Source organism: Camelus ferus, chromosome X (genome assembly GCF_009834535.1).
Source record: "Camelus ferus isolate YT-003-E chromosome X, BCGSAC_Cfer_1.0, whole genome shotgun sequence".
NCBI classification, from domain to species: domain Eukaryota; kingdom Metazoa; phylum Chordata; class Mammalia; order Artiodactyla; family Camelidae; genus Camelus; species Camelus ferus.
Window position 1 is genome coordinate 93,457,188 of NC_045732.1, and position 26,811 is coordinate 93,483,998.

General features: G+C 45.0%; 1 protein-coding gene across 2 annotated transcripts; it reads right to left on the reverse strand.

The window, feature by feature from the left end:
• Nucleotides 1-10,916: 10,916 nt before the first annotated feature.
• Nucleotides 10,917-17,560, reverse strand: SOWAHD (sosondowah ankyrin repeat domain family member D). Of its 2 annotated transcripts, none has more exons than XM_032475187.1 (2): nucleotides 15,468-17,560; nucleotides 10,917-14,964 (listed from the first exon to the last, which is right to left on the reverse strand). In XM_032475187.1, exon 1 carries the CDS (start codon nucleotides 16,446-16,448, stop codon nucleotides 15,483-15,485), a length of 966 nt encoding a protein of 321 aa, XP_032331078.1. In that variant the 5' UTR covers nucleotides 16,449-17,560; the 3' UTR covers nucleotides 10,917-14,964; nucleotides 15,468-15,482. The 2 variants fall into 2 exon arrangements, with proteins under 2 accessions (XP_032331078.1, XP_032331077.1); XM_032475186.1 differs by having other exon boundaries at nucleotides 10,917-15,011.
• Between the last annotated feature and the right edge of the window lie 9,251 nt (nucleotides 17,561-26,811).

Here is a 26,811-nt window from a genome sequence, read left to right on the forward strand (position 1 = left end):
CATCAAGCTCCACCTGGCCTCAGCTATTCCCACATCCTATTCCCTCAGCCTGGAATGTACTCCCCCTCCCCTGGTGAACTCCCATTCATCCTTCAGGTCTCAAGCTGCTTTGCGCCTCCACAGGAAGAGCTTCCCTGACAGCCCCTCTCCCTTCCACCTAGTTAGCTCCTTCTGCTCAGTACCTCTTAACTCACCCTGTAGGTTTCCTTTCCAGTTGTAACTGCGAAGGTCTGTGTGTGGTTGTTAGTGAATTGACATAGGCCTCTCTCACTAGGCTGAACTCTATGAGGATAGGGTCTGTCTTGCTCATTGCTGACTGCTCTCACCTACCAGCATCTGGCATAATGGGAGGTGCCCAATAAATATATTTGTCCTGTGAGTGAGGAAAGGAGGTGCTCAATAAGTTTGTTGAATGAATGAATGGGGAGAGGGACATACAAGGGAGCAGGAGCAGGACAAAATGTGTGCCTTCACAGGTGTATACAAAGAGTGAAGGAGAAATGACTTGCCTGGGGAGTCAGGGAAAGCCTCACCCAGGTTCACAAGGAGGCAAATTGTGTGTGTGTGTGTGTGTGTGCACACACGCACACGCGTGGTAGGTAGGTAGCTGGGGTTTAAGGCCCTTGGGAAAGGATCTGGAGAATTGGGGAGATCATGAGAGCTCGGGCATACGCGAGTTGGGAATGGCACTGTTCTCACCCCTCACCCTCAGTAGGAGCCCCTCATGCACCACACTGGTGGGCCTGCACCTGCACTTGAACTGTGGTCACTGATGAGGCCCACCTGGGGCTGCTGGTGACCCAGGAACAGTCAGACAGGACTTGTGTCTCAGCCTGACTTTAAATGGAACTGTGTTCTCTTGGTCAATTTGAACAATTTAGATTCCAGCAGGGCTGATGATACAAATGTTTTGGAAATGTTTCATGAAGACAAAGATGCCTATAATAGCAGCAGTGAGGGAAATGACAGAAAAACACCCCAAAGCAGTAAACACTGGGAACATAGGCCAGGCCAGAGGCATTTTCTAGAAGAAGCAAAGACAGAGAGAAAGTTAAAAAGTTAACAATTCTCTCCCCTCAAAATAAATAAATAAATAAAATAAAAACAAAACAAAACAAAAAACCCCAAAACTCCCCACTATGATCAATACCGGAATTATAGGCTATTTTTAAAAATGCTATTGAAATATATATACAGAAAAGTGCACTTACCATGAGTGTACAGCTTGATGAATTTTCACAGGGTAAATCCAGTTGAGTCACCACCGTCCAGATTGGGAAACATGATCAGCATCTCAGAAGTTCCTTCTTGAGCCCCCTTCACTCCCATCACCATCACCCCCAAGTATAACCACTGTCCTGACATCTAACAGCATAGATAACTCTTGCTTGGTTTTGCATTTTATGTACATGGAATACTAAACTTTGTACTTTTGTGTCTTCTTTTGCTCACCCACCATCACATGAGAGTAAGTTGTTGCAGACAGTTTTTGATGATTTGTTTTCATTGCTGTATATTGTTCCTGTGTGTGAATCGACAATTTACTTCCCCTTTCTCCTGTCGATAGGGATTTGGGTCGTTTCTAGTTTGGGGTCTTTACGAATAGTGCTGCTAGGAACATCTTTGTACATGTCTTCTGTCTAACATCATATGTATGCAGCTCATTACAGGTGATTTAGTTTTTATTTTTATATTTCTCTGGATGTATAGACAAAAATATTTTTATCATGAGAAGAAAGCTAATTAGGATTTCTACGTGAGCATGTGTTTATAATCAGAAATTTTTTCTTGTACAGAACAGGAAAATTAAACTTAACTGTCAGGATTAGAACAGAGCCACTCACATGTGGTGGTGGTGTTTTTTAAGCAGGGAATTTAAGACAAGCCTTCAAAGATGTCTCATGGAACCCAAGGGCAGGGGACAGCCAAGCTTCAAGAAAAACCAGAACCAGGGCCTGGAAAGCCATTAAGAAGCCAGGCAGACAGGCTGCTCTCCCTCTGGGGCCTTTCTTTCAGCTTCTCCCTGAATGTCCGCTTTACTCTTATCCCTCTTGGCAGAACTGCTTCCTTATCTTCTCTCAGCACAAGGCCAAACATGGCATCCTCTCCATCCCAGAGAGAAATGGGATGAGTCACTGAACCTCAACACCAAGATCATGAGAAGGGGAGCCTGACTGGCGAAGTCAAGAGTCAGTCAACTGTGGCTGAGAGGGCAGGGTCCTGTATAAGCATGACTGCCCTGGGGGTGGGCTCGTGCCCAGAGAGAGCAGTATGGACTGAGCAGACATCCCCAAGAGCATCTACTCCAAAGGAGCTCTGAGCTGGGAACAAGAGACCTGCGTGCTAGTCCTGCTGTTGCCTTAAGAAACCCCTTACTCCTCTGGGCCTTTGACCTCTTCTGTTTACTTCTCTTCAGCCAGTGCTTCCTACAGTCCTTTATGTTGATTTCTGTTTAAGTTTGCTTCTCTGTGGGTATTTTTAGAGGCTTCCAAGAATACTGAGACATGGGAAAGATATGTCAAGTAAACAAGAGAATCCTAAAACAAATTAGATAAGCCTCTGAGCTGTGGGATTTGAAAAGGACATACCCTTTCGACCTGAGACCAAATTCTTCGGTTTGGGCTGCAAGGTCAGTTAGGAGTCAAGCTAGAATCAAATGTTACCTCTCTCCAGAGACTCAAGGATGAGTCCCATGTTCTTATCTGGAGCTGCTTGTTCTGGAGGAAGCCCTTGTGACTGACTTTCACACTACGGCCTGCCACCTGTCTTAGTGTTCTCTGAGACACTTATTTTGATGGATTCCAAGCAGCACAGGAGAGAGGTAACTTTTTCTATTGTTCTCAATTCATTATTGTGGTTGTAAGCAAAAACATTAAAAAATAAAGTAACCATAGGGTAAACTGAAAGCAGGGTATATGAGAACTCTCTGCAATATTCTTGCAACTTTTCTGTAAATCTAAAACTATTTGAAAATAGAACATTTATTTTAAAATAAAATAACCAATCAAACACCTAAGTCTAGGGGTTAAACTGATTAAGCATGCATTTTAAAGTGTGGCGCTCAAGGAGGCGTGTCCATGGGAGAGTGAGTCCCTGGTATGTTTATAAATCGCCAAAAGCTGCTCTGCTCCACAAGCGATATCTACATCATAAACACCTACCTTAAGGCTATATACACGGGTTGGTTCCCCATTGGTTGACAGAGAAAGTGTACTATTTGTTTGCTGTTTGTTCATAGCACAACCCTCCATGTAGACACTGGTTAATTGCATGGAGGCAGCAGAGTGACAGGGAAAACTCACACAGCTTTGGAGCTGGGCAGGCCTGGGTTTACATCACATGCCTTTCACTTACCAGCTGAATGATATTAGGGGAGTTACTTAAGCTCTCTGGGCATATGTAAAACAGGAGTTAATAATACTGTTCTACAGACTTGCTGTGGCAATTAAATGAGATGTCCAAAGTGCCTGGTCTATTGCCAGGACTTAGTAAATGGTGGCTGTCATCTTTGAGAGTTCCTGGTGTAAACCTGTAACCAATATTTTTTTTCTTCTTTCTTTTTCCTTCTTCCCTTCCTTCCACTCTTTCTTCCTTCCCTGTTTCTGTCCTCCCTCCCTCTCTTCCTTTCTTCCTTCTTTCTTTTTTGACCAGACTGGGGAGGGGATGGACGGTTTCTATTTTGGCAGGTAGTTACCAGAAAGCTGACGCTGGTGTAGATATTCAGGTGCAAACTGAAAGTGAATGGATAACAAATAAACTGTTCTAAGACTCCCTGACTTATGGAGGAAGTAGAAGTCTGGAGCCCGCTGCTGTTCTTAGGAAACAGTAAAAAGTCCCAAGAAGATGAGGATGTTCATCTCCAAATAGGAACAGTACAGAATAACATTCATTCATTTAACAACTACTTACAGAACATCTACACATGCCAAACAGTGTGCCGGCTGCTGGGGTCAAGTGGTGAACAGACTAGGTGTGGACGCTGCCCTGAGGGATCTCACAGTCTAGTCCAGTGGCCACACACACCCCTGCAAGTTTCTAGATTTAATACTTATGTGCAACACATACTTATATTTTTATAATAAATTCATTAAAAAATGGATTTCATGGGGGGAGGGTATAGCTCAAGTGGTAGAGCACATGCTTAGCATGCATGAGGTCCTGGGTTCAATCCCCAGGACCTCTGTTAAAAAAATAAGTAAGTAAAGTTAACTACCTCTCCTCACCAAAAAAAAAAAAAAAAAAAAAATGGATTTCATGACCCACTAACAGGTTGCATTTGCAGTTTGAAAAACACTCATCTAGACAAGGAGATAGACACAGACAATTAATTATCATACAGTGTTGTAAGTGCAAGGATAGAGAAGTATTCCTAGGGGTCAAGGTAAGTATTCTGAACTCACATATTTAAGTAAAAAAGGTCTCGTTAAGGCAAAGCTGTATATGTCCCTGGTGTGAGATACACTTTATATGTTTAAATGACCAAAGTGACATTCATATGTTTGTCATATGCATACACATATGTTTAGCATGCAATTTTGGGGATCCCAGGATGCAACATTTTACACAAACAAAACTTTGTGCTTTAAAAGAAACCTTTTCACTGACATTTTGAAGAAGGCTAAAGACGGTATCTTTTTCCATTATCTTTTGCTGGGTAACAAACTATCCCCAAACTTAGTGGCCTAAAACAAGCATTTTGTTTCTGTCATCACTCTGTGGGGTGGGATCTTGGGCAGGCCTTGGGGGGCGTGGCAAGGGCTGAGGGATCAGCTTCTGAAATGGCTTCTCCCCCCCATGTGCCTGGTGCTCCTTGGCCTTTCTCTCCCCACTGGGCATCTCAGCCTCCAGGCCCTTCTTTGTGGCTTGGGCTGCTCACAGTGGGCGATCTCAAGGTAGTCGACTGCTTAGGTGGCAGCTAGTTTGACTGAGTGTTCCAAGAGACAGGAACCAGAAGCTGCTGCCAGTCTCCTGAATCCCCGCCCACAACTGGCAGGAGGACCAGCTTCATGGGCATGTGACCTGTGTCATCACAAGGGACCCTGCACTTAGTTTGATGCCCTGCTTTGATCTTGAAATTCTTAATACATTTTTTTTTCTCTTAATACATTTTTAGAAGGGATCCTGCATTTTCCATTTAGGCCCTGTCCAGTTTATCTCTTTTGATTATTTTATTGGTCTAAGCAGTTACAGAACCCACCTGGACTCAAGGGAAGGGGATATGGACCCCGCCTGTCATTGGGAAGAGTATCAAAGAGCTCACGGGCATTTTTAACCAGTCACAGCATGGAGTACTGGAACCAAGAAATCTGAGGCCTCGTCCCAGTTTTACAGCTACAAGTCCACTACTAACAAATCACGTCAGCTTTGGGGACTTCGGTTTTCTGTCACTCAAAATGAGGAAATTGGCTGTAAAACCACGAACCTCTAATGCCACACTTGTAACTTTCTAAATGTACATCTGATAAAATATTTATTAGAAAAAGTGTTTTCATAGGACTCAGCAAAGGGAGGGCATGGGAACAGAAGGCAAATAAGCTACAAAAAAAGCAACTATTAGTTTAATCAGAAAGCCTGTGGGTCTAAATTTAAGGTCAGCTGCCTCCAACTCCCACTTGTTCATTCTGCAAACACCCCATGCAGACTATGAGACAGACACAAGGTGCTGGGTGCTGGGTGCTGGGCAGGCGTGCAGAGAGCTGCAGCCCCTGATACTGAGGGCTGTGGAGGAAAAGGCACCAGGACCTTGGGAACCTGTCCTGTGCGTAGGAAGGGCTGAGGGAGAGCAAGCCGAGTTAGATCTGGGGGATGGAGTGCAGTGTGCTCTTATCCTACGTAGGGGAGACAGACTGAGAAGACGCTCAGTCAAGAGAAAGCTAGGACACTTTAGGAAACTTAAAGTCACTCTGTGTGGTGGAAGTGTAGAAAGGGGACATATCGGGGGTGGCCAGAGAGGGTGCCGAGAGGAAGTAGTGATGAAGGAGGAGGCTGGTGAGTAAGCAGGGGCCAGATCACTGGGTGCCGCTATGCCTTGAGAGGGAGCTTGGATTGTATCCTGAGGCCCAGAAAAATATTGAAGGGCTTGAAATTGGACAGAGGCCTATCTGGTTTGGGTTAAGAAATCACCGAGGTTAGCATGTGGAGTGCTGAGATCAGACCAGCTGAAGGTGGGGCAGGATCGGCTACAAGTAGAGACTAGTAAGAGGCTGTGGTTTGTAGTCCAGGTGAGAAATGATGGTGACCAGCACTAGGGCAGAGGCAGTGGAGATGGAATTAAATGGACAGATGAGAGTTTTCATAGAATCTACAAGACTTGTGATTGACTGAGTGGAGGGGAGGAGGAACAGAAAGGTGGCACGGATGATGCCCAAGTTTCTGGCTTGTGTACCAGGGTAGACTGAGAGGGAAAGATCATAAGAATAGTTTTCTGTGGGAAAGTGGAGTGAACAAGTGTTCCATTTGGGGTACATCTAGTTTGGGGTGGCTGTAAGCCTTCCAGGTGAGGATGTTCAGTAGATAGTTGGGTTGTGGCTATGCAAGTCAAGAGAGAACTGGAAGTGGCTGTGGGGTTAGGGGAGGGGTTTTGTTTTGATCTGGGAGTGACAGTTTATTTGCATAATGGAGTGAAGGACACAGAAAGGAAGAAGCAGGAAGACAGAGGGGACAATGCGAAGAGTCAATGGATCAAAAAGCTCCCAAGGGCTGGAAAGGAATGAGTCAGAGCACAGGACTAGGGATTTGTCTCACAGAAGATGACAGCCTAAGAGTTAAGAGTTCAGACTCTGGAGTCTGGAGTCATCTTCTAGCTGTGAGAATTTAGGCAAGTCATTGACTCTCCCTGAGTGTCAGGTTTCCTTGACTGTAAAATGGGGAAATTATGGGAACCTACCTCATAAGTTCAATCTGATGATTAAAGGAGATAATGCACATAATATGCTTACCATCAACTGGAAAAAAACCCCACAACCTAACAGTTGCGAGTTATGTTTTTTTCAGGGAACTTACTAAGAGCTATAGCCCGGGAGACAGCCTCTCAGATAGCTCTGAAGAACTGTTCAGAAGAGGGAAGTGAGGAGCCAGGATACCTAGGAGTTTTTGCTGAAAAAAATGCAGTTGAACATCAAAGATTACTGATAATCACAAGAAACAGACATCTCAAGTTAATGATTTTATTGCTTTTCTTTGTATGTGAAGATACAAGAATCTGGGCTTATTGAGATTACTCCTCAGATATGCATCTTAACTATCTAGGGCCAGTATCCTGTTTTTCTCTATAGTGAATTCCCCTCAGGGTGCACCATCTGCAGTGGCTGATGGCTTGATAACATGCAACATTCTTGTTCACTGAAATGGCAGGCAACATTTTTTTTTGTCCGAGTTATCATTGTGCCTGGCAGGTAGTTAACACGGCATAAATGGTAGCTGCTGTTATTATTTTAACAGGAGCACAAGAGGGAAAAAAATGAGTGCACATTCAGGTCAGTTCATAGGTTTGGTTGCAGGAAATTGAACAAATTCTTTTTAGGTGGTTTCTGGGTTTTTTTTGATGAAATAGAAGGTGAAGTTATCTACTGGAGGGCTACCTGCTAATGTCTCTGGGGGTAGAAAACTTACTCACTTGGCATTGACTTAGAGGCAGGACAGTCATTATCAACAGAAGGTCAACAGGCTGCCAGCCACTTAAATCATCAAGACTTGCTTTTATATTAAAGTTACAATAGAAACAGTGGAATGACTCCTCATTTTGTTGCCTAGTATGGAAATTTGTATAGAGTACATATTCAGAAGTGTTTGTTCCTCTGATTTTTTTCCTGATCTAGTTTTTTCAATAGACTTTATTTTTTAGAACAGTTTTAGATATACAGAAAAACTGAGACGATAACACAGAGAGTTAAAGTTCATAGTTTATTCAGCTTTTCTTAGTTTTTACCTAATAGCCTTTTTTCTGCTCCAAGATCCATCCAGGATGCCACTTGCATATGGGAATTATGTCTTCTTAGGTCCTTCTTGGCTGTGATAGTGTCTCAGACTCTCGTTTTTTTTTTTTCATTGATGACAATTTATTATAATTTGTTGGCAGCACACAGATTGATATTAATTAAACCAGAACTATGTCTACATAGAAGTGGGCAATAATAGGTAGCCATTCTATGGGGAACAGTGTGAACTTAATCATCATCATCATGTTGTTTTAGTTTCTTGACAGCTTGCTTGTGCCACTCAATTTCTTTCTGCAGGCACTCAATCTCCTTCCCATGATGAGATGTCTCACTTTCATGGTGTTTCTTCAAGGATGCCAGTTGTTCTCTAGTCCGAGCTCAGAAATTTCGCTCCTCTTCAGCCTGCTCTCTCTTTCCAAAGGCCCCACCGACGTCCTGGACAGCACCCTCACTGGGACAGACATTATCTGGCGGATCTGAGCTGAAGCCTCGGCTTCCCATGGCCCAGACACTCCACACGCTGAACCACGTCCTCACCGCCAATGCCTTGACTGCCATCGCTGTTAGTGAAGCACCTACCTCTCCAGTGACCGGACGTGCTGCTCCTCCTAGACTCTCCTTGTTTTTGATGACTAGCGTCGAACCCAATTTTGTGGGCCTGATGCACAGTGAGGCCAAATAAACCGAAATGTCAGAATTTGGAGCAGAGAAAGTTTTATTGCAGGGCCAAGCAAGGTGAAAAGGGGGCTTGTGCTCCCAAGGCCCGAACTCCTTGCTTGGTCCTAGCAATAAACCTTTCTCTGCTCCAAACTCTGACATTTTGTTTGTTTGGCCTCACTGTGCATCGGGCACAAGATCTTGGGTTCAACATCATGACCTTGACAATTTTGAGGAGCACTGGTCAAATATTTTGTAGGATGCCCTCTAATGGATTTTGTTTGATGTTTTTCTCATTATTAGACTGAAGTTATGAGTTTGGGGAAGGAGGATCGCAGAGGTAAAGTGCCTTTCTTATCAGATCCTATCAAGATAATATTCTCATCATGATTTATCACTGTTGATCTTGACCATGATCAACTGGCTAAAGTAGTGCTGGTCAGGTTTCTCCACTGTACATTTACTCTGTTTTCCCCCTTCCTGACTGTATTCTTTGGAAGGAAATCACAATGTGCAGCTCTCCTAAAAAGTGGGGAGTTATGCTCCCCATCTTTTAACTCTTCAAGGGAGGAGTATCTCCATAATCTGGAATTTTTCCACATGAGAGATTTGTCTCTTCTCCATTTATTTATCCTATGATTTCTTTATCTCAAAATGGACTTATGGATATTTATTTTATAATTTATGATATTACCCAATACTTCCCTAGCCCTAGAATCAGCCATTTCTCCAAGGAAACAAGGGCCTTTAGTTCCTTTTATTGGCAGATGGAATTAGAAATCACCATCTGGGCATTAGGTATGTTCCATCTGAATACACTTTAATTTGATCACAAATTTATTATCTTGGAGTACCATAATTGCTTTTTGTATGAGTCAGGGTTCACCCAGAGAAGCTAGACCAGTTGGAGATATACACTGAGATTTATTGCAAAGAACTGGCTTCTGTGATTGTGAGGCCTGGCTACGCAAATTGGGAATACCCAGGGCAGGTCTTCAGGAAGAGCGACAGGACCTCACAGGCACAGGCTGTCCACTGGCTGAAGCCACTGTCCATGGGTGAAATTTCTTTTCTTGGGAAAGCCTCATCCCTGCTTTTAAGGTTTTGCAACTGATTAAGTCAGGCCCACCCAGGTTATCTAAGATAATCTCCTTTACTTAAAGTGAGCTAACTATGGACTCTAATTACAACTGCAAAATACCTTGACTGGAAAACCCAGATTAGTGTTTGATTGAGTAATTGGGGACAGTAGCCCAGCCAAGATGACATAGGCCATCACACCTTTAAAATGTTCTGAATCCAGGAGCACCTCATCTGTTGACTGTATTCCATAAATGTACATTTTCTGGATTACTGAGGATTACTGCCTTAGGAACCCAAGCTTTTAGACTGTTATCTATTTAGGATGCATCACAAACTTCTCTGCCTTCCTCAACAGAGATACTAAACACTTTAATCTGGTTGTAATAACCCAGGCCCCCCATGCAAACACCATTTATCACAGTGAACTGAGCTCATCTTTCTCTGTCTGACTTACTTCACTTAGTATGATCATCTCTAGGTCCATCCATGTTGCTGCAAATGGCATTATTTCATTCTTTTTATGGCTGAGTAGTATTCCATTTTTTATATACACAACTTCTTTATCCAGTCTTCCGTCGATGGACATTTAGGTTGCTTCCATGTCTTGGCTATTGTAAATAGTGCTGCTATGAACATTGGGGTGCATGTATCTTTTAGAATTAATTTCCACTGGATATATGCCCAGAGGTGGATTGCTGGATTATATGGTAAATCTATTTTTAGCTTTTTAAGGAATCTCCATATTGTCTTCCACAGTGGCTGCACCAAATCACATTCCCACCAACAGTGTAGGAGGGTTCTCTTTTCTCCACAGCCTCTCCAGCATGTACTGTTTGTGGACTTTTGAATGATGGCCATTCTGACTGGTGTGAGGTGATACCTTTGCCCATTTTCAAATCAGGGTGTTATAGCTTGTTGAGTTGTAGGAGTTCTTTATATATTCTGGATACTGGCCCTTTATGAGATACATGTTTGCAAATATTTTCTCCTATTTTGTGGGTTTTTCTTTACTTTTTGGTAGTTTCCTTTCAGGCTCCCCAATTTTTAATTTTGATGAAGCCTAATTTATCTGTTTCTTCTTTTGTTTCTTGTGCTTTTGAGGTCAAATGTATGATTCCATTGTACCTATTTACTGAGCACCTTCCATCTACTAGGAACTAGGGATAATGTGGTGAATAGAACAGACTTGGTCCTTGCCCCAATGGAATTTAAGTCGAGTTGGGGCAGGGGAGACATTAATCTAATAACTACACGAATAACTTCTGAAGTGTGATAAGGATTAGAAAAGGTGCAGTTCTAACTTAGCCTGAGGGTCAGGGAATACCTCCCCAAGGAGGTGACATTTAGATTGACATTTGAAGGATGAGTGGGAGTGGGCTAGGTGAAAGGGGTCAAGGAATAGAGGGAAGAGTGTTCCTGGGAAAGGAACAGCATGTAGGAATCCCAGAGGAATTCAGGAGAACATGACTCTTCTGAGGAACAGCAAGGACTGTGTGGCTGGAGCAGAGTGAGGGAGGGTGAGTGGCAAAGGGACGCAATGACTTAGGGAGAGATTATGGAGTGAATTTTCCAGGACTTCAACCTGGTAAGTGCCAGCAATAAAAGCCATAGGGGGTCATGGAAGACTGCAGAAGAGAATTTTAAGGAGGAGGAAATAGACAGCAGTGGCCAGTGCTGCCAAGTGAACAAAGATCAGGACTTGCATTGGCAGGTGGGAGGTCATCACGGGAGACCTTTATGGAAGCCATTGTGTTGGGATGATGGAGGCAGGAACCAGAAGGCAGAGAACTGAGGAGTGATTAAGAGGTGAGGAGATGGAGATGGTAAGGGGAGGAGACCTCCCTCTGGAAAAGCTTGGCTGGGAAGAGAAGATGGTCACGTGATTGGGCCAGAAGGCTGGGGGAGACTTGAGCCGGCTTGTCACCCAGAGAGCCTGGCTCCTGGGAGGTGCTCAACAAACATTTACGGCACTGAACTAAACTGAGGGTGCGCTCCAACACACAGGAGAGAGACAATGGATGGGATTAGGCGGCGGCGTTGAGAGCAGGAGTTAATCTTGAAAGGAGACAGGCATGCTCCTTCCTTTCGTTAAAATGAACGGGAAGAAGGAAGTCAGGGAGACTGGGTGTGGAATGTAGGGTATGTTGGCTGGGATAGGAGGGGGGCATTTCTATAGATAACAGGGTCAGGCGATGAAGGACTTGTATGCTTTTATTCTCTTCAGAGGATTTCAGGCTTAGCTCTGACTCCAGTTTATGACTTTATCTGGAAATAATATCTAACTTCTTTAATATTTGGTGGGCAATTACTTATTAAGTAGCTACTTTTACTTCTGTGGGCTGAGAACAAGGTAAGTTGGCCTGTTATGGCTCTGTCTCAAGTAAAAGTGGGTAGGTGGTGAAGAACATCAGCAAAGGAACCAGTATCTCCTTTGAGGAGCAGCCATTCAACTGGCGCAGAGGGAAGATAATTTGCAATCAACGTGGACACGTGTTAGAGATGGGATAATGTGGGTAAGCACCAGATTCCTCCTGGACTACCCTAGCAGAGAAAATCGTTTTACCACAAAAGCCTGCTGAGTGCCTTTCAATTTTTCCAAACAAGAATTTATTTGCTAATAAATTCTCTAATAAATTTGCTAATAAGTCACTTCTCTGTTATTTCCTATTTCCTACATGTCCTGCAGCCTTGCTAGGCATTGCAGACATTCTTTCTCGACTCAACAGAACAGCCTTGCCAGGGAGTTTGTATTGTTGCCATTTTACTGATGAGGAGACTGCGGCTCAGAAAGGTCAGTGATTTGCTTAAGGTCACTCCTCAGTAGCAGGTTTGGAACCCAGGTTAGGCTGAGCGCTGTCCACCACACCAGCAGTTTGGGGACTTTTGCTCCAGGGGCCACTGTGCACCCCTATGGCTCTAAGATAGAGGCAGGGGGTCGGGAGGGGAGGTCCCAACCCAGATTCAGCCAGAGTGGCTCCGCACTTGTCAGTTTTACACCTGGGACTCTGAGGTAAGCTTCATTTGAGCAAAGGCTAACAGAGAAGAAAATAACTTTGAAGGCCACTGCCCTCCACAGGGGTCTTTGAATTTCCCAGCTGAAGCCTGGCTTTTCTTGAAGAGTTTCTCCTGAAATGCTTTGCTTGTATGATGCATTTTCCCCCCAAGATGTCTCCCCTGACACATCCATTCTCCGCACAACTGGAAGAGTGATTTTTCTAAAATCTTATGTTATGCCCCTGCTCAGAAACCTTCTATGGCTCCCAGCTACTTCTAGGTTAAAATCTATGTTTCTCTTTTAGCATGACCTATGAGACCCTTAGTGACCTGGACCCCATCCACTTCTCTAGAGTGACTCAGCTCCCACCTTCCTGCCAAGCCGGCTGACTTGGAGTCCCGGGCACTGGCTGTAGGCACCCATACATACTCCAGGGGTTCTGCCAGGAGGCCCCTCCCCTGTCTCCACTGACCAACTCCCACTCAGCCCTCCAGCCTTAGCTCAGGTGTAATCTTCCTCCTGGGAAAAGCTGTGCCTGCACCTTTTGGCCTGAATTAGGCCACACCCTCTGTGCAGCGCCCCATCCTCCAGCCCCCACGCTTATCTGTCACAGCCCTGCTTCTGTCTCCTTGTCTGATGGCCCCACTAGAATGCAGATTTGCATCATCTGCTTAACTCTGTTTTGCTCCCCTGGAAAGGAGTTTCTCAGGGAATTTGTTCTTTCTCTTGGGGTGAGCATACCAGTCTTGCCTCGAAAAGCATACCAGGAATGCCAATGACTTGATGTTAGGCATGGAGAGTTTGCAGCCTGGGAGTGTGTCCCCTGCAGCCAAACCTCAATTTTACATGGAGGAGGTAGGCTAGGCAATATCACATGATGAGGAAAATCTGTGGGGAAGAATAGCTGACTACAGGAAAAACTATAGAAAGCCGCTTTCAAATCTTCCAGCTGACTTCGTTTTCGTTTTGGAAAGAGCAGAGCAGATGCTGGCCTTAGGTCCCCAAATCTGCTAATAGTTAAGATGCTTAGGCTCAAAGTTTTCCTAGGAAGAGGGGACTACTGTTTTAAATGTCCTTTAAATGTTGGGCAAAGGCATACGTCACTCTTCCCTCCAAGCCAGGAGCCCGCACTCAGCCATGTGGCAGGAAGGCCCTACGCTGACAGCCTTCACTGAGCCCAACCCACCTTGGCAGCGGTCAGGGGAGAGGTTGTGGAGCAGAAACCACAGTTCTGCATCAGTTAGCCAATTTGCATCTATAAAATGGGCATAGGGGTGGAGGAGGTTTGTGCCAGATGCCGATGCCAAAGCCACAGGCCAGGAACTGCTCACCCTCCCACTTCAAACATCAAAGAAGTTCATTTAGAAGAAGAAAAAGGAAATGCTACATAATACTATGTACATATGTTTAAGGTGTAGTTCCTAGAGACAAGGGACAGGCAGAAAATCAATAGGAAGGATTTGGATCATTTCATGGATGAGAAGAATCTAATGGATTATTAAGGGAAGGTGGGAACATTTTGAGCGCAGAAGGGGCAAACAGGCCTGCCAGGCGGAGATGGAAACCTGGACTGATGGGTTCAGGGTGGTGTCTCTGGGCTGTGTTCTGTGGTGACTCAGTTCCTCCCTGGTATTCCAGGACTGGGATAGGAGGACTGGGGACACAGCAGTCCATTGCAAGGGCTCCCCAAACCTCCAGAGATACAGTACTATTTTGAAAATGCACTGTTCTCAAAGGCAGCATAGGTTTCCAGCCACCAACTACTTCTCCCTCCTTTCAGCTAGAATCAACCCTCCTGTATTCTACTCAATTCATACTATTTCTGAGTGGGAGCAATTTTCCAAACTACAACTTCTACATTAAATGTAATTAAAAGAAACCCACTTAAAATGCTGATGATTAAAGAACTATCTTGGAAAAAAGTGCCAGGGGTTGTGTCTCACTGGAGGGCAGAAGTCAAAGTAAGTTACATGACTCACCAGGAAATATTAGAAATATATATATTTGGAGGCTTTTTCCTTTCACGCCCCCTCTGCTCCCTGCAGACAACTCCTCTGGGATGAGACTTGTGCGGGAGGCCAGACCTAGATGCCAGAGAGCCCAGGAGACAGGAGGAGGTAGGCTAGGCAATATTACAAACTGTGTGTCTCTACTCAGAGCCAAGGTGAAGGTAGCTCCTTTGGTGCACAGCTGGGTCACTTGCTCTGAGAATGAGGTCCAGAGCCTGATCTGGATCACTTGCTCGTGGCCATGGGTTATGACCTCTTCCCTGCAAGGGTAGGAAGCTTCCCCCTCGGTGGTTAATGAAAAAAAAAAAAAGTCACTCAAAGCTTCACCATCTGAAAGGAAAACATATTCCCCTTTAATATGTTTACGAAGTCATTCGTGCTACTTAGAAATCAGTAGTTTACAATTTTAACTCGTTCTTCTAGCAAATGTTTCCTAATAAGCCTAGAGCTTCCGCCTGCCCAGAAATGGCTACTGGAAGCTCAGCTTTCCCTCTTCCAAGCAGCACCAGGCTCCTACTCCTAACTCCTCAGTCCTACAGTTTGGGGATTCGTCTTGGTCTTTGCTCTCTCTCAGTTAGGGGTGCCCTGGACCCCGCGTCTCCTGGCCGATGTCTGTAGGAGACCTGGGACGGGTGCCTGAGACAGACCCCGGGGTGGTCGGCTCCTCGCAAGCCCAGCGCCCACGGCTGCGGCCCGAGCTGCGTCCGAGGCGCCGCCCCTTCGGTGGGACCCGGGACAAGTCGGGACCGAGGCCTCGCCTCAGCGTTGCGGTCCCTCCACGCTCACCAGTCTCCGTCGCCTTCAACGGTCCTGGAAGAAGGGGAACATATGGCGGAGAAGGCCTTGTATTTGGGCCACCCGGCTGCCCACGGAGTTTTTCTCCTTGGCCGGCGCGGACGCCGCTCTGGCTGTCGTCTCCACCGCCGGCGCGCCCACTGCGCTCGGGGTGCGTCGCTGCGTCCACGCGGCGGCGCCGCCGCTGCTGTTGTTGTTGGCGTTGTTCCGGTCTCTGCCCACCGCCGTCTCCCAGTCCTCAGCCCCCGCCAGCTCCCGCAGGCTCCAGGGCGCATCGGGCCGCAGGTAGTGACAAGCCCGGTGACCGCTGTGGTCGCGGCGCGTGGGGTCCGCCCCCAGGGCTCCCACTAACACCTTGATGACCATGTCGTGGCCCTGCAGGGCTGCCAGATGAAGGGGCGTGAGGCCGCCGCTACCCGGGGCGCTCACGTCGAGCGGCAGCCCCCGGCGCCGGGCGAAGTCATGCACCAGGATGAGCTCCTCGTGGCGCCCGTGCTTGGCCAGCCAGTGCAGCACCGTGTAGCCCGTGATCGGGTCGCCCCGCAGCAGCAGCCCGGGTTCGGCTTCCAGCAGCTCCTGTAGCGCCTCAAAGCGGCCTTCGGCGGCCGCCAGTATCCACGCGTGCTCCCGGGGCTCCAGGCACAGCCCGCTACCGCCCGGCCCGTTCGGGCCACCCGCGGACTGCTCCTCAGGGCGTTCCTCTGACAGCCACCGGGCGGGAGCCGCCCCCTGCAGCCCCAGCAGCTCCCGCAGCGCTCCCCGCCGGCGCCCCGAGCCCGTGCCCATTCCCGAGAGCATCAGCGAGCCGTGGAAGGGGGGCTCCCGGGAGGCGGCGGCGTTGCCCCGGTACCTGCCCAGGCTGCCGGTGTCCACCCTTGAGGGGCGGGGCTGCGGGGAGCTCCGTAGGCTCAGTGCGGTCGGTACGAAGGAGGCCTTGGGTGCTGGCTTCTCGGCCCCTCGGGGCTCGGCCATGGTCCCGCAGCTGCCGCCGCGGCACTTCCAGTGTCTAGCGTTCGTTGCCCTTCCCGGGCCCCACCGGGAGAGGAACTGGCGCTGGCGTTGGGGAAGGAAGCGGCTTGAGCAATTGGGCTCGGAGGGAGGGAACGAAGGAGGGGAGAAGAGGGAGGGAGAGCGCGAGCGAGCCGAGGGAGGGCCCCCACAGCACAGGCAGTGGGGGTGCGTGGAGGGGTGGGAGCTCCGGCCAAGCCCCCAGGGCGAGCCTTTCTCCTGCACCCGGGGTACAGCCACCGCCTCCTTTTCCCTGGGTCGCGGGCGGCCCCGCCCCAAATGGCCAGGTGAGCTGGGCGGCCCCGCCTCCCGCACGGCGCGGGCAACCGTGGGGTGGGCGCGGGGGCGGGCGCGGGGGCGGGCTGCGAGCCGGCCCCGATCGACGCCCGGAGCAGCCCAGCTGCCCCAGCAGCCGGATTCTCAGCATCCCGCCCGCTGCTGGGGTAAAGAGGTTCTAGGGCGCCCCCTCCGCTGCGGGCCTGAGCTCGGCTTCTAGCCAAGGCCTCCGGGAGCGCGATCCTAGAGCTCCGGGGCGCTCGTTCCCCGCCCTTTCCTTCGCCGGTCCCTCTTATCTCCTCAGGAGTCTCCCTGCACTTTGTCCCCGGGCCGCCTTTGTCCCGCGCCTCGCTTTCACGGAGGCGGCCCGGCTGCCCCATGTGACTCGGGCTCGCTTGCTCAGCCCTTTGTGTGGCCTTGACCCTTCCCGCAGCGCAGGGAGCTACCCGGGATTCCTGCAGAGAAACTCGAGACAAGCTTCCAGGTTGAAGCCCTTCCAGGGGACTGAGAGGGGCTCTTCCCCTGCTTCCCCGCAGTTCCTTGCTCTGCGTCCGTCCTTTTCTCTTTGACCTTTCCCAGGTTGATTTGAAGAAGCAGGTACTGGTGAATCTGAGTCATCGACCACGAATGATCTGCCCTCTTTCGAGATGTGTCTGGCTCTCTCCCTGAGGGACCTGCTGATTTCTGTGAATTCAGAGTTTTGGGGCCTTTAAAAGAAGAGGATAGTGTTTATCTTTCTACTCCTAACATTGGCCTCCCCCTTTTCTCTTTTCTTCTCTGAATAAATGGTAGTTCTTGTCTCCCGCCCCAACCATGTTAGAGAGTTAAGTCAGTGAGCAATGGGGAGCCACAGAAGGTTCTTGAGCCAGAGAAGGACATGGTCATGATTAAGGTGGTCTCTAGGAAGATGATTATGGGAGGGGCAGAGGCAGAAAGCCAGGAGACTGTGGCAACAGTCTAGGCCAGAGGGAATGGGTACTCAGGCTAAGCCAGCCCACTCCACTGGTTCTGACAGTGATAGAAGGTATCAGAGGCTTTTCCTCCTTAGCCCTCAAATATTTAGGATCAGCTCTAAATATCTTGAGCTTTCCTTCCTGACAGCCTATGCATTTGTAATCTGTATTTGAACATTTTAATGTGCCAGGCACTGTGCTAGATGCTTTATGTTAATTCTGTTAACAGTCTCAAGGACTTCAAGAGTTAAGTATCATTATTGTCTGCACTCTGCAGAAAGGTTAGGCCACTTGCCTAAGGTCACCCAGCAGGAAGTAGCAGAGCAGGTCTGTGTGACACCATTGCCTTTGTTCTGTTACAGAGGATCTGGCATTCACGTCAGGCTTATCAACTGCAGATCACTCACACAAGCCCCGAAGTCCAGACGAATGGATGGACTTGTCCTAACCTGAGCAGATCTTGAACTTGCCTTCCTCAATCTAGAGTGTCCTCCCTCATAGCTTCTATTTGGTGAAGTTCTTCCTCCTGGCCTTCAAGGTTGACCTCAGTTGCCACCTTCTCCAGTAATCCTCCTCTGGTTACCCAGGCCCAGAGTAACCCCTCTCCCTCCCTCAGCTGTCTGTCTATAGTTCCTCCTCTGGCACCCAACATGGACAGCCTTGTGTTCTCTCCCTGTACTCTGACAAGCCAATTAAATTCTAAACTCTTTCATGACTATAGCATACTATCCTTTGCACTTAGTAGGTGTGTGAGAAATATTTGTTACCTCATCCTGGTTTAGCAGCCTGGGAAAATGTAATTGTGTGTATATGTGGGGGTCCGGGAGCACTGTATGTGCAGGTGTTGGGAGAAGTGTCTGCAGCCAGATGCCCACTCCCACATCCCTGCCTTGGACTGAATCTGCTGGACACCAAAAGCAAGTCACAGGGGGAAGGGGTGGGAGGATAGCTCGGTGGTAGAGTGCATGAGGTCCTGAGTTCAATCTCCAGTACCTCTACTAAAAAAAAAAAAAAAAAGAAAATCCTGAAAGCAACTCAGAGGCTTGGTCAGTTCCTAAAATAAAAACAAAACAACAACAACAACAACAACAAAAAAAAAACAGAAGGTGATCAAGCGGTTGCTTCATTGAGCTGACTCGCCAAAGCCACCTCCTGGCCTTTGCTGAGTTTTCAGAGACCCGGCCCAGGCTGAGTGGGCCCCAAGCTTTCAGGCTTTCATTTTCAAAATGAACCCTGACTGACAAGCAGCTACTTCCGTTGCTCTGGAAACTCCCCTCTGCAACCCCAAATCTGTAAACACCAAACCACACACATGCACACACACTTCCAGAATCTGCAAACAGCTGCAGCAATATTTTTTCTCATCAAAAATAACAGCATGGAGAATGCGGGATAGACGAATGCTTGGACTATTCATTTCCCTCACCACTAAGCAGGCCATTCCCTTCCTTATCAGCACTAATAATATCTCTGGTTCCAGTTCAAAGACTGCAAAGGCAATCACCTGACCATTGCCACAGACCCAGGATGCACGTGCCCTTGCTTAACTGTTGCCAGAGACCAAAACCACAGTGCCTCCCTAGCAACTCATTTCATCCTTACTTAGCAAGTGCTGTGTATAGGTCACCAGCTGCATACATGTTTCCCCAGAACCACAGATCTATTTCAATAGGGAGGATCTGTGGACAAAGAATGTCACCTGCCATTCCAGTAAACAATGAATGTCGCCCACCATCAAGCCAACAGCCACTGCAGCTGCCCCCTACCACCCCCTCACCCCGACGGTGCACCCTGAGGGGACTCAGGATGGAGAAAAACAAGATACTGGCCCTAGATAGTTAAGATGCATATCTGAGGAGTAACTTCAATGAGCTGAGATTCTTGCATCTTCCCATACATAGAAAACCACTGAAATCATTAACTTGAGATGTCTCCATTTTGTGATTAATCTTTGATATTCTGTTCTACTACATATTTGGGTTTTTTCCCTATATATACTGGCTCTTCCCTTACCTCTTTGGAACAGTTCCTTAGAGCTGAGAGGTCATCTCCCAGGCTATAGTTGGCAGTAAGGTCCCTGAATAAAATATAGCCTGCAACGTTTAGGTTTGTGCCTTTTTTTTCAGTCTACAGGTCTTCAGAATTTGATAACTGGAAATGGGGTGAAGGAGGCAGAAAGAAGAAGTGATAGGACTGACCTTCCTAAACCGAAAAAGCCTGTCCCCTGAGACAGCTGCTCCCCATCCAAGGGAGTGAGACAAAAACCCCTCAAGCCCTTGGAAATGGCCTCTCCAATAGTTAGAGATAGGCGGAGTGTTTACATTTTGAATGGTGGTACCTGGTGTCTTTTTCAGATGGCAGCCTCTCTGTGTATTTATGGGTTTGTTTCTAGCTCCTGGACTATTCCAACTAGAAGAGAGCTTAATGTTTCCTCGGTCAGGTTCTTCATTTTCCAGATGAGGTTTAACTGTCAGAAAGGATGGAAGGAAGCAGAGAAACTTAAAGCTGAAGTGTCGAAAATCAATCTTAATGAGGAGAAGTGGTGGCTCAGAAATCTCATTGGAAGTCAGTGGGGGAATCATAGCTGATCTGCAGAAATTTAATTTGCACGTAGCTTTTCAGGAACATGCTGTCGGCGTGAAGCCAAAAGCATATGTATCTTTGGCTCACAGTGGAGTTGGCCAATGGAGCTCATGGATTCAGAAAAATCCATGGATGCAGAACAGGCATGAGGGGAATGTGTGGCGTATGGAAAGGAAAATTCCTCGGGCTTCCATAACTGTCACTGATGGAGGGAGCAGGGAACATTCTTGAGATTCCAGATATAAAATATAAGTTTTCTGTCCTCCAAAGACCTGTGCTGATATCATCACATGATTATCAGTGAGAGAGAAAGCCACGAGAGAGAAAGCTCCTTTCCCACTGAGCAAAAGAGTGTGTAGCTCTGAGAGCGTGTAAACATATGTTCATGAGTGTGTGTTTGTGTGTGTGTGTCCGAGCACTGCCAGACGTCACTATCTCTGGTTGTCATTTGCCCCTTCCCAAGTGTCAGGGCTATCCATGAGGAAATCCCTGTGAAAGGTTTAACATTCTGAATACCTTTTCCTTAGATCATAGAATAAATCATATTCAGCAAACCAGTCTTTTCTGGTAATTTGGATTTACTTTTTTCCTCCTAGTCCTTCAGTAAAATATGATGTACATTTTAGGAAAAAAAAGTATAATCTTACTTTGCGAGCTATGTAAGCTTGGAATAATAGAAGGTAGTAAGACAACAAAGTTGACATCTGTGAACAGTGAGACCAGGGTTTTTCAAAATGACTAAAGAGAAAGGTGTGGTCAGGTAGCAGAAAGAAATCTTTAGGGCTGAGTGCAAGCAGGAAACCTGCCTAAGACTCGGGCTGCAATGGCTTAGCTGGAGTCCAAGTGTCAAGCATGGGCCATGAAGTGTGATGAAAAAAAAATTTTCCATTACACCTTTTATTGATAGGTACCACAATGAAAACGTCAGGTCCTGGGAAAGACCTCAGGTAATACCACGTGGAGACACACGAGGGCGCTCTAACCAACCAGCGATTGAGAAAATCAGAAAGGTCTCTGGGATTTCAACCTGGGAGGAGAGACGTTGCAGGCCCTTTCTTGATGTGAATTCAGGTTTCTACCCAGGATCTCACCCTTGGTCCTTAAGAAGATGCAAGGAAAGAGGCACTAGCATCAGGGGCTGTGGTGAGAAGGTCAGGGTGTCATGTTGAAAAGAATGTGAACAATCTGGAGCAAGAGGGAGGATGGTGAGCAGAACGAAGTGTTTCCTTACTTTATTCCAGAGGCGTTAGCTTCTGTAATATGTAAGGCTTGGAATAATAATCCCTTATGGTTTTCAAAATGCTTTCATATTTTTAAATTCTCTCTTTGACCCAGGAAGCAAGCCTGTGAGGTATGTAGAGATGACAGTATTTATATCCAATTCACACACAAGGTTGAGAGAGGTTAAGTGACCTGCCTAGCATCACACAGCTCATGCCTCTGTGTGTCACTGCCTTACCCATTTGGGTAGAGTGGGCAGGGACAGCTCTCAGTGACATTGGGAGTAACTGAATGCTGTCCTTGGTGACTTCCACCCTCCCTTTGTGATATCCAGGCACCCTGGGTCCCAAATTGCCCAGTGTAGCACTCCCTAATAATGATAGCAACTACCTGCTGGTATCGAGCACTTGGGTGCCTGGCAGGACTTGTGCCAAGCATTAAAAATGACTGATCATATGCGAGTATTCATAGCAGTGCTATTCACAAGAGCCAAAAGGTAGAAACAGTCCCAATGTCCATGAACTGATGAATGGATAAATTAAATGTGGTATATTCATGCAGTGGAATATTATCTGGTGATAAAAAGGAAATAAGAACTGATACATGCAGAGGAGGGTATAGGTCAGTGGTAGTGCACCTGCTTAGTATGCACGAGGTCTTGGGTTCAATCCCCAGTACCTCCATTTAAAAAAAAGAACTAATATGAGATCGCTCATATGTGGAATCTAAAAAACAAAAACAAACAAACAAACAAAAACAAAGCGTAAATACAGGACAGAAATAGACTCACAGAGAATACAGACTTGTGGTTACCAGGGGGGTGGAGGGTGGGAAGGGATAGACTGGGATTTCAAAATTGTAGAATAGATAAACAAGATTACACTGTATAGCACAGGGAAATATACACAAAATGTTATGATAACTCACAGAGAAAAAAATGTGACAATGAGTGTGTATATGTCCATTAATGACTGGAAAGTTGTGCTGAACACTGGAATTTGACACAACATTGTAAAATGATTATAAATCAATAAAAAATGTTAAAAAAAGAACTAATATATATGCTACAACATGGGGGAACCCTGAAGGCACTATGCTAAGTGAAAGAAGCCATACACAAGAGACCACATATAATCTGATTCCATTTGTATGAACTGTCTAGAAGAGGCAAGTCCATGGAGACAGAAAGTAGGTTAATGGTTGTCTAGATGTGGTGGGAGGGTAGAAGGGGGATGGGATAGGGAATGGAAAGGGAGAATGGAGAGTGACTGTTAATGGGTATGGGTTTATTTTGGGGGTGTTGAAATTGTCCTGGAATTAGATCATGGTGATGATTGCATAACCGTGTAAATATACTAAAAACAATACTAAAAACAACTGAGGCTTATAATTTAAAATGGTGAATTATGTAGTTTGTGAATTATATTTCAATAAAGCTGTTACCAAAAAAGTGTATTATCTCTCTTAATCCTTATAACAACTCTAAGAGATGGGGACTAACAAGAAACTGAGACCCAGCAAAGTTAATTGGTCACATTTGCTCAGCTAGTAAGTGGCAAGGATACCCATCCAACTTTGCCTGACTGCAAGGCTCTTGCTTTTAACCACCATTTCACACTGCCTCTAATGAATGTGTTCCTCACATAGAGGATATCATAAGAGCCAATACTTACTGAGGACTTATTTTTCACCAAGCACATTACATTCTTGATATGGTTGACGCTTGAAACAAGGTAGAAACCATTCAAGCAGCGGTCTCCCAACTTTTTTGATCACACACCCCTCTATGAAAAAAATTTTGAGCAGGTATTCTCAATATTTGAGGATTTTGTAGTTTCAAAATGACATATGTGTGTTACTCTACTAACGCACTATGTACATTCTAAAGCACAAGAAGGACATTTTTAAAGGATGAGACAAGAATGAAATAAACACTATTTTCAAATAATTTAAACTTTTTGTATTTGTAGTATGAAACTATTTTGACTCTCACTAAAATATTACGAATTTTTTTTTCACAGAGAATGTGATTGCATATGGTTCATTAAAAAGACTCTCGGGTTATCAAAACAGCATGGTATTGGTACAAAAACAGACATATGGACCAATGAAACAGAATAGAGAGCCCAGAAATGAACCCACAAACTTTTGGTCAACTAATCTTCAACAAAGGAGGCAAGAATATACAATGGAATAAAGACAATCTCTTCAGCAAATGGTGTTGGGAAAACTGGACAGCAGCATGTAAATCAGTGAATCTAGAACACTCCCTTACACCATACACAAAAATCAACTCAAAGTGGATCAAAGACTTAAACATAAGACAAGATACAATAAACCTCCTAGAAGAAAACATAGGCAAAACATTATCTCACATACATCTCAAAAATGTTCTTCAAGGCAGTCTACCCAAGCAATAGAAATAAAAGCAAGAATAAACAAATGGGACCTAATGAAACTTACAAGCTTCTGCACAGCAAAGGAAACCATAAGCAAAACAAAATGACAACCTACGGAATGGGAGAAAATTTTTGCAAAAGATGAAACCGACAAAGGCTTGATCTCCAGAATATATAAGCAGCTCATACGACTTAATAAGAAAAAAAACAAACAACCCAATCCAAAAATGGCAGAAGAGCTAAACAAGCAATTCTCCAAGGAAGAAATACAAATGATCAATAGGCACATGAAAAAATACTCAATATCACTAATTATCAGAGAAATGCAAATCAAAACTACAATGAGGTACCACCTCACATCAGTCAGAATGGCCATCATTCAAAAGTCCACAAATGACAAATGCTGGAGAGGCTGTGGAGAAAGGGGAACCCTCCTACACTGCTGGTGGGAATGCAGTTTGGTGCAGCCACTGTGGAAAACAGTATGGAGATCCCTCAAAAGACTAGGAATAGACTTAACATATGACCCAGTAATCCTGCTCCTGGGCATATATCCAGAGGGAACCCCACTTCAAAAAGACACCTGCACCCCAGTGTTCATAGCAGCACTATTTACAATAGCCAAGACATGAAAACAGCCTAAATGTTCATCAACAGATGACTGGATAAAGAAGATGTGGTATATTTACAATGGAATACTATTCAGCCATAAAAATGACAACATAATGCCATTTGCAGCAACATGGATGTCCCTGGAGAATGTCATTCTAAGTGAAGTAAGCCAAAAAGAGAAAGAAAAATACCATATGAGATCGCTCATATGTGGAATCTAAAAAAAAAAAAAAGAAGAACATAAATACAAAACAGAAAGTGACTCACTTATAGACATAGAATACAAACTTGTGGTTGCCAAGGGGGTGGGGGTTGGAAGGGACAGACTGGGAGTTTGAAATTTGTAGGTACTGACAGGCATATGTGGAATAGATAAACAAGATTATACTGTATAGCACAGGGAAATATATACAAGATCTTGTAGCTCACATTGAAAAAGAATGTGACAATGAATGTACGTATGTTCATGTATAACTGAAAAACTGTGCTCTACACTGGAATTTGACACAACATTGTAAAATGACTATAACTCAATAAAAACATGTAAAAATACTTAAAAATAAATAAAATAAAAATACTTTATTGCTAAAAAAAGACTCTCGGGTTGATATTGTAATAGAGTAATACAGCTATAATTACATGCTGTAATACAGCTATGTGAAGGTTTGGTTTTAAGTTTAGTTTATTTCAGCACTTGGTTTCGGTGGCTGTCATGGATGAAGAAGATGTCTGAGAAAGCTACACAACTCCCAATGGAAGACAAATTCCATGGGCTGGATTTACTAGGTCAAGATTCTCATTTTTCAGTTCCACCCACCAATTATGCAATGGTTTTTGATGAAATTCAGCTAGTAAACCATCACCTGTCCTGACGCCAATCATTTGTTTTTGCCATCCAATCAGCACATTTATGTTTTTAACAAATGTGTTCAAAGCTCACAAAAACCCTACATTTGAAAGATTTGAAAACACAGTAGACATTTTCAGTCCTAGGTTTTAAGCATGCAGATACGAGAGGTTTTCTAGGTATGCAACTTACATCATTTTTGGCAATAAACTTACAGAACAATGAAAACGCAAATATCCGTTCTCCAAATGAACGAAATGAAGGAATGAAGGAAACTCGTTTCTCTCCATGAAGTGAGTTTCCTTCCAAAGCAGTTATTTTCTCACTCATTGTTAAAATATCAGCTTAACCTTGAAGAGCTAGATTGTGTGTGTTACTATAATTGTTTTTTTAAAATGTCCACTGGCTGTTAAAGGACACCACAGATATGTGTTGAAATCCGTATCTTTGTGTGAAAGGAAACTGTGTCCTTTAGTTCAAAAACTCTTCTAAGGACTTTGCCACAAAATAACCAGCTAACCTCTATGTGGTACCAAAGTGACAAAGGGAGTGTCACTCCCTCCCTTGTTATAAAATAGAGTCCTATGAAGATCTGAAAAGTCTAGTTTCTATACCATATTGATGAATCCTAAAGCACTTTGTACATTTCAGGCTTCAATATCCTTGCTTTAATAGCTTGTCAACTTTTTCAGTAACCTTACTTTGAGATCTACCCCTATCTTTTGAAAAAAAAAAATTCCTGTCAAAGCAGCACTTCATTTGAGTAAAAAAAACCTGCATTTTCAATTTTTCTGAAAGACATTAAAAAAATTAAACCAGTCATTTTCTGTTTATTCTATATCTTCTCCTCAATATCTTTCCTTTCATAGCCCACAAAAAAGAAGTTCTTTGTGGATTTCATTATTGAAACAGAACCTAGCAAATACGAAGCTGAAAATGTTAGAAAGATTTTATCCAGCTGTACAGTAAACCTCCCACATGCTATCATTTATTCTAATACTGTTTGTTCAAATCTTCAGCAGTGTTTTCTAGATGCCTTCTAACAGTATTTGCTGATAAAAGAATGGATTTTAGTTTGTCATCATACTGTTTCATGTAGATTCATTTTGACCATTTTTTTTTGCCATGATAGAAAAAACAATTGTTTCCCCAAAGGGATCTTTGAACTTCCATTTTTTGTTATTTAGTAAGAAACTTCAAACAAAACATCTAAACATCTATCTTTACATTTAGTGAGATTTAATAAATTACCATATTGAAAATCACTTGATGTTAAACATTGATGAAAAAATAGTAGAGATTTATTTTTATGTTCTGGATGCCCAGTTTTTAAAATGTAAACTTAAAGAAATTGTGGCATACATACCAAAAAGTGCACAAATCATAAGTGCACTGACAAATTTTTACAAACTGAACACACTTGTGTAACCAGCACC

Excerpts from the sequence above, each read along its gene's own strand:
- SOWAHD (XM_032475187.1), bottom strand. The coding sequence starts at position 16,448 with ATGGCCGAGCCCCGAGGGGCCGAGAAGCCAGCACCCAAGGCCTCCTTC.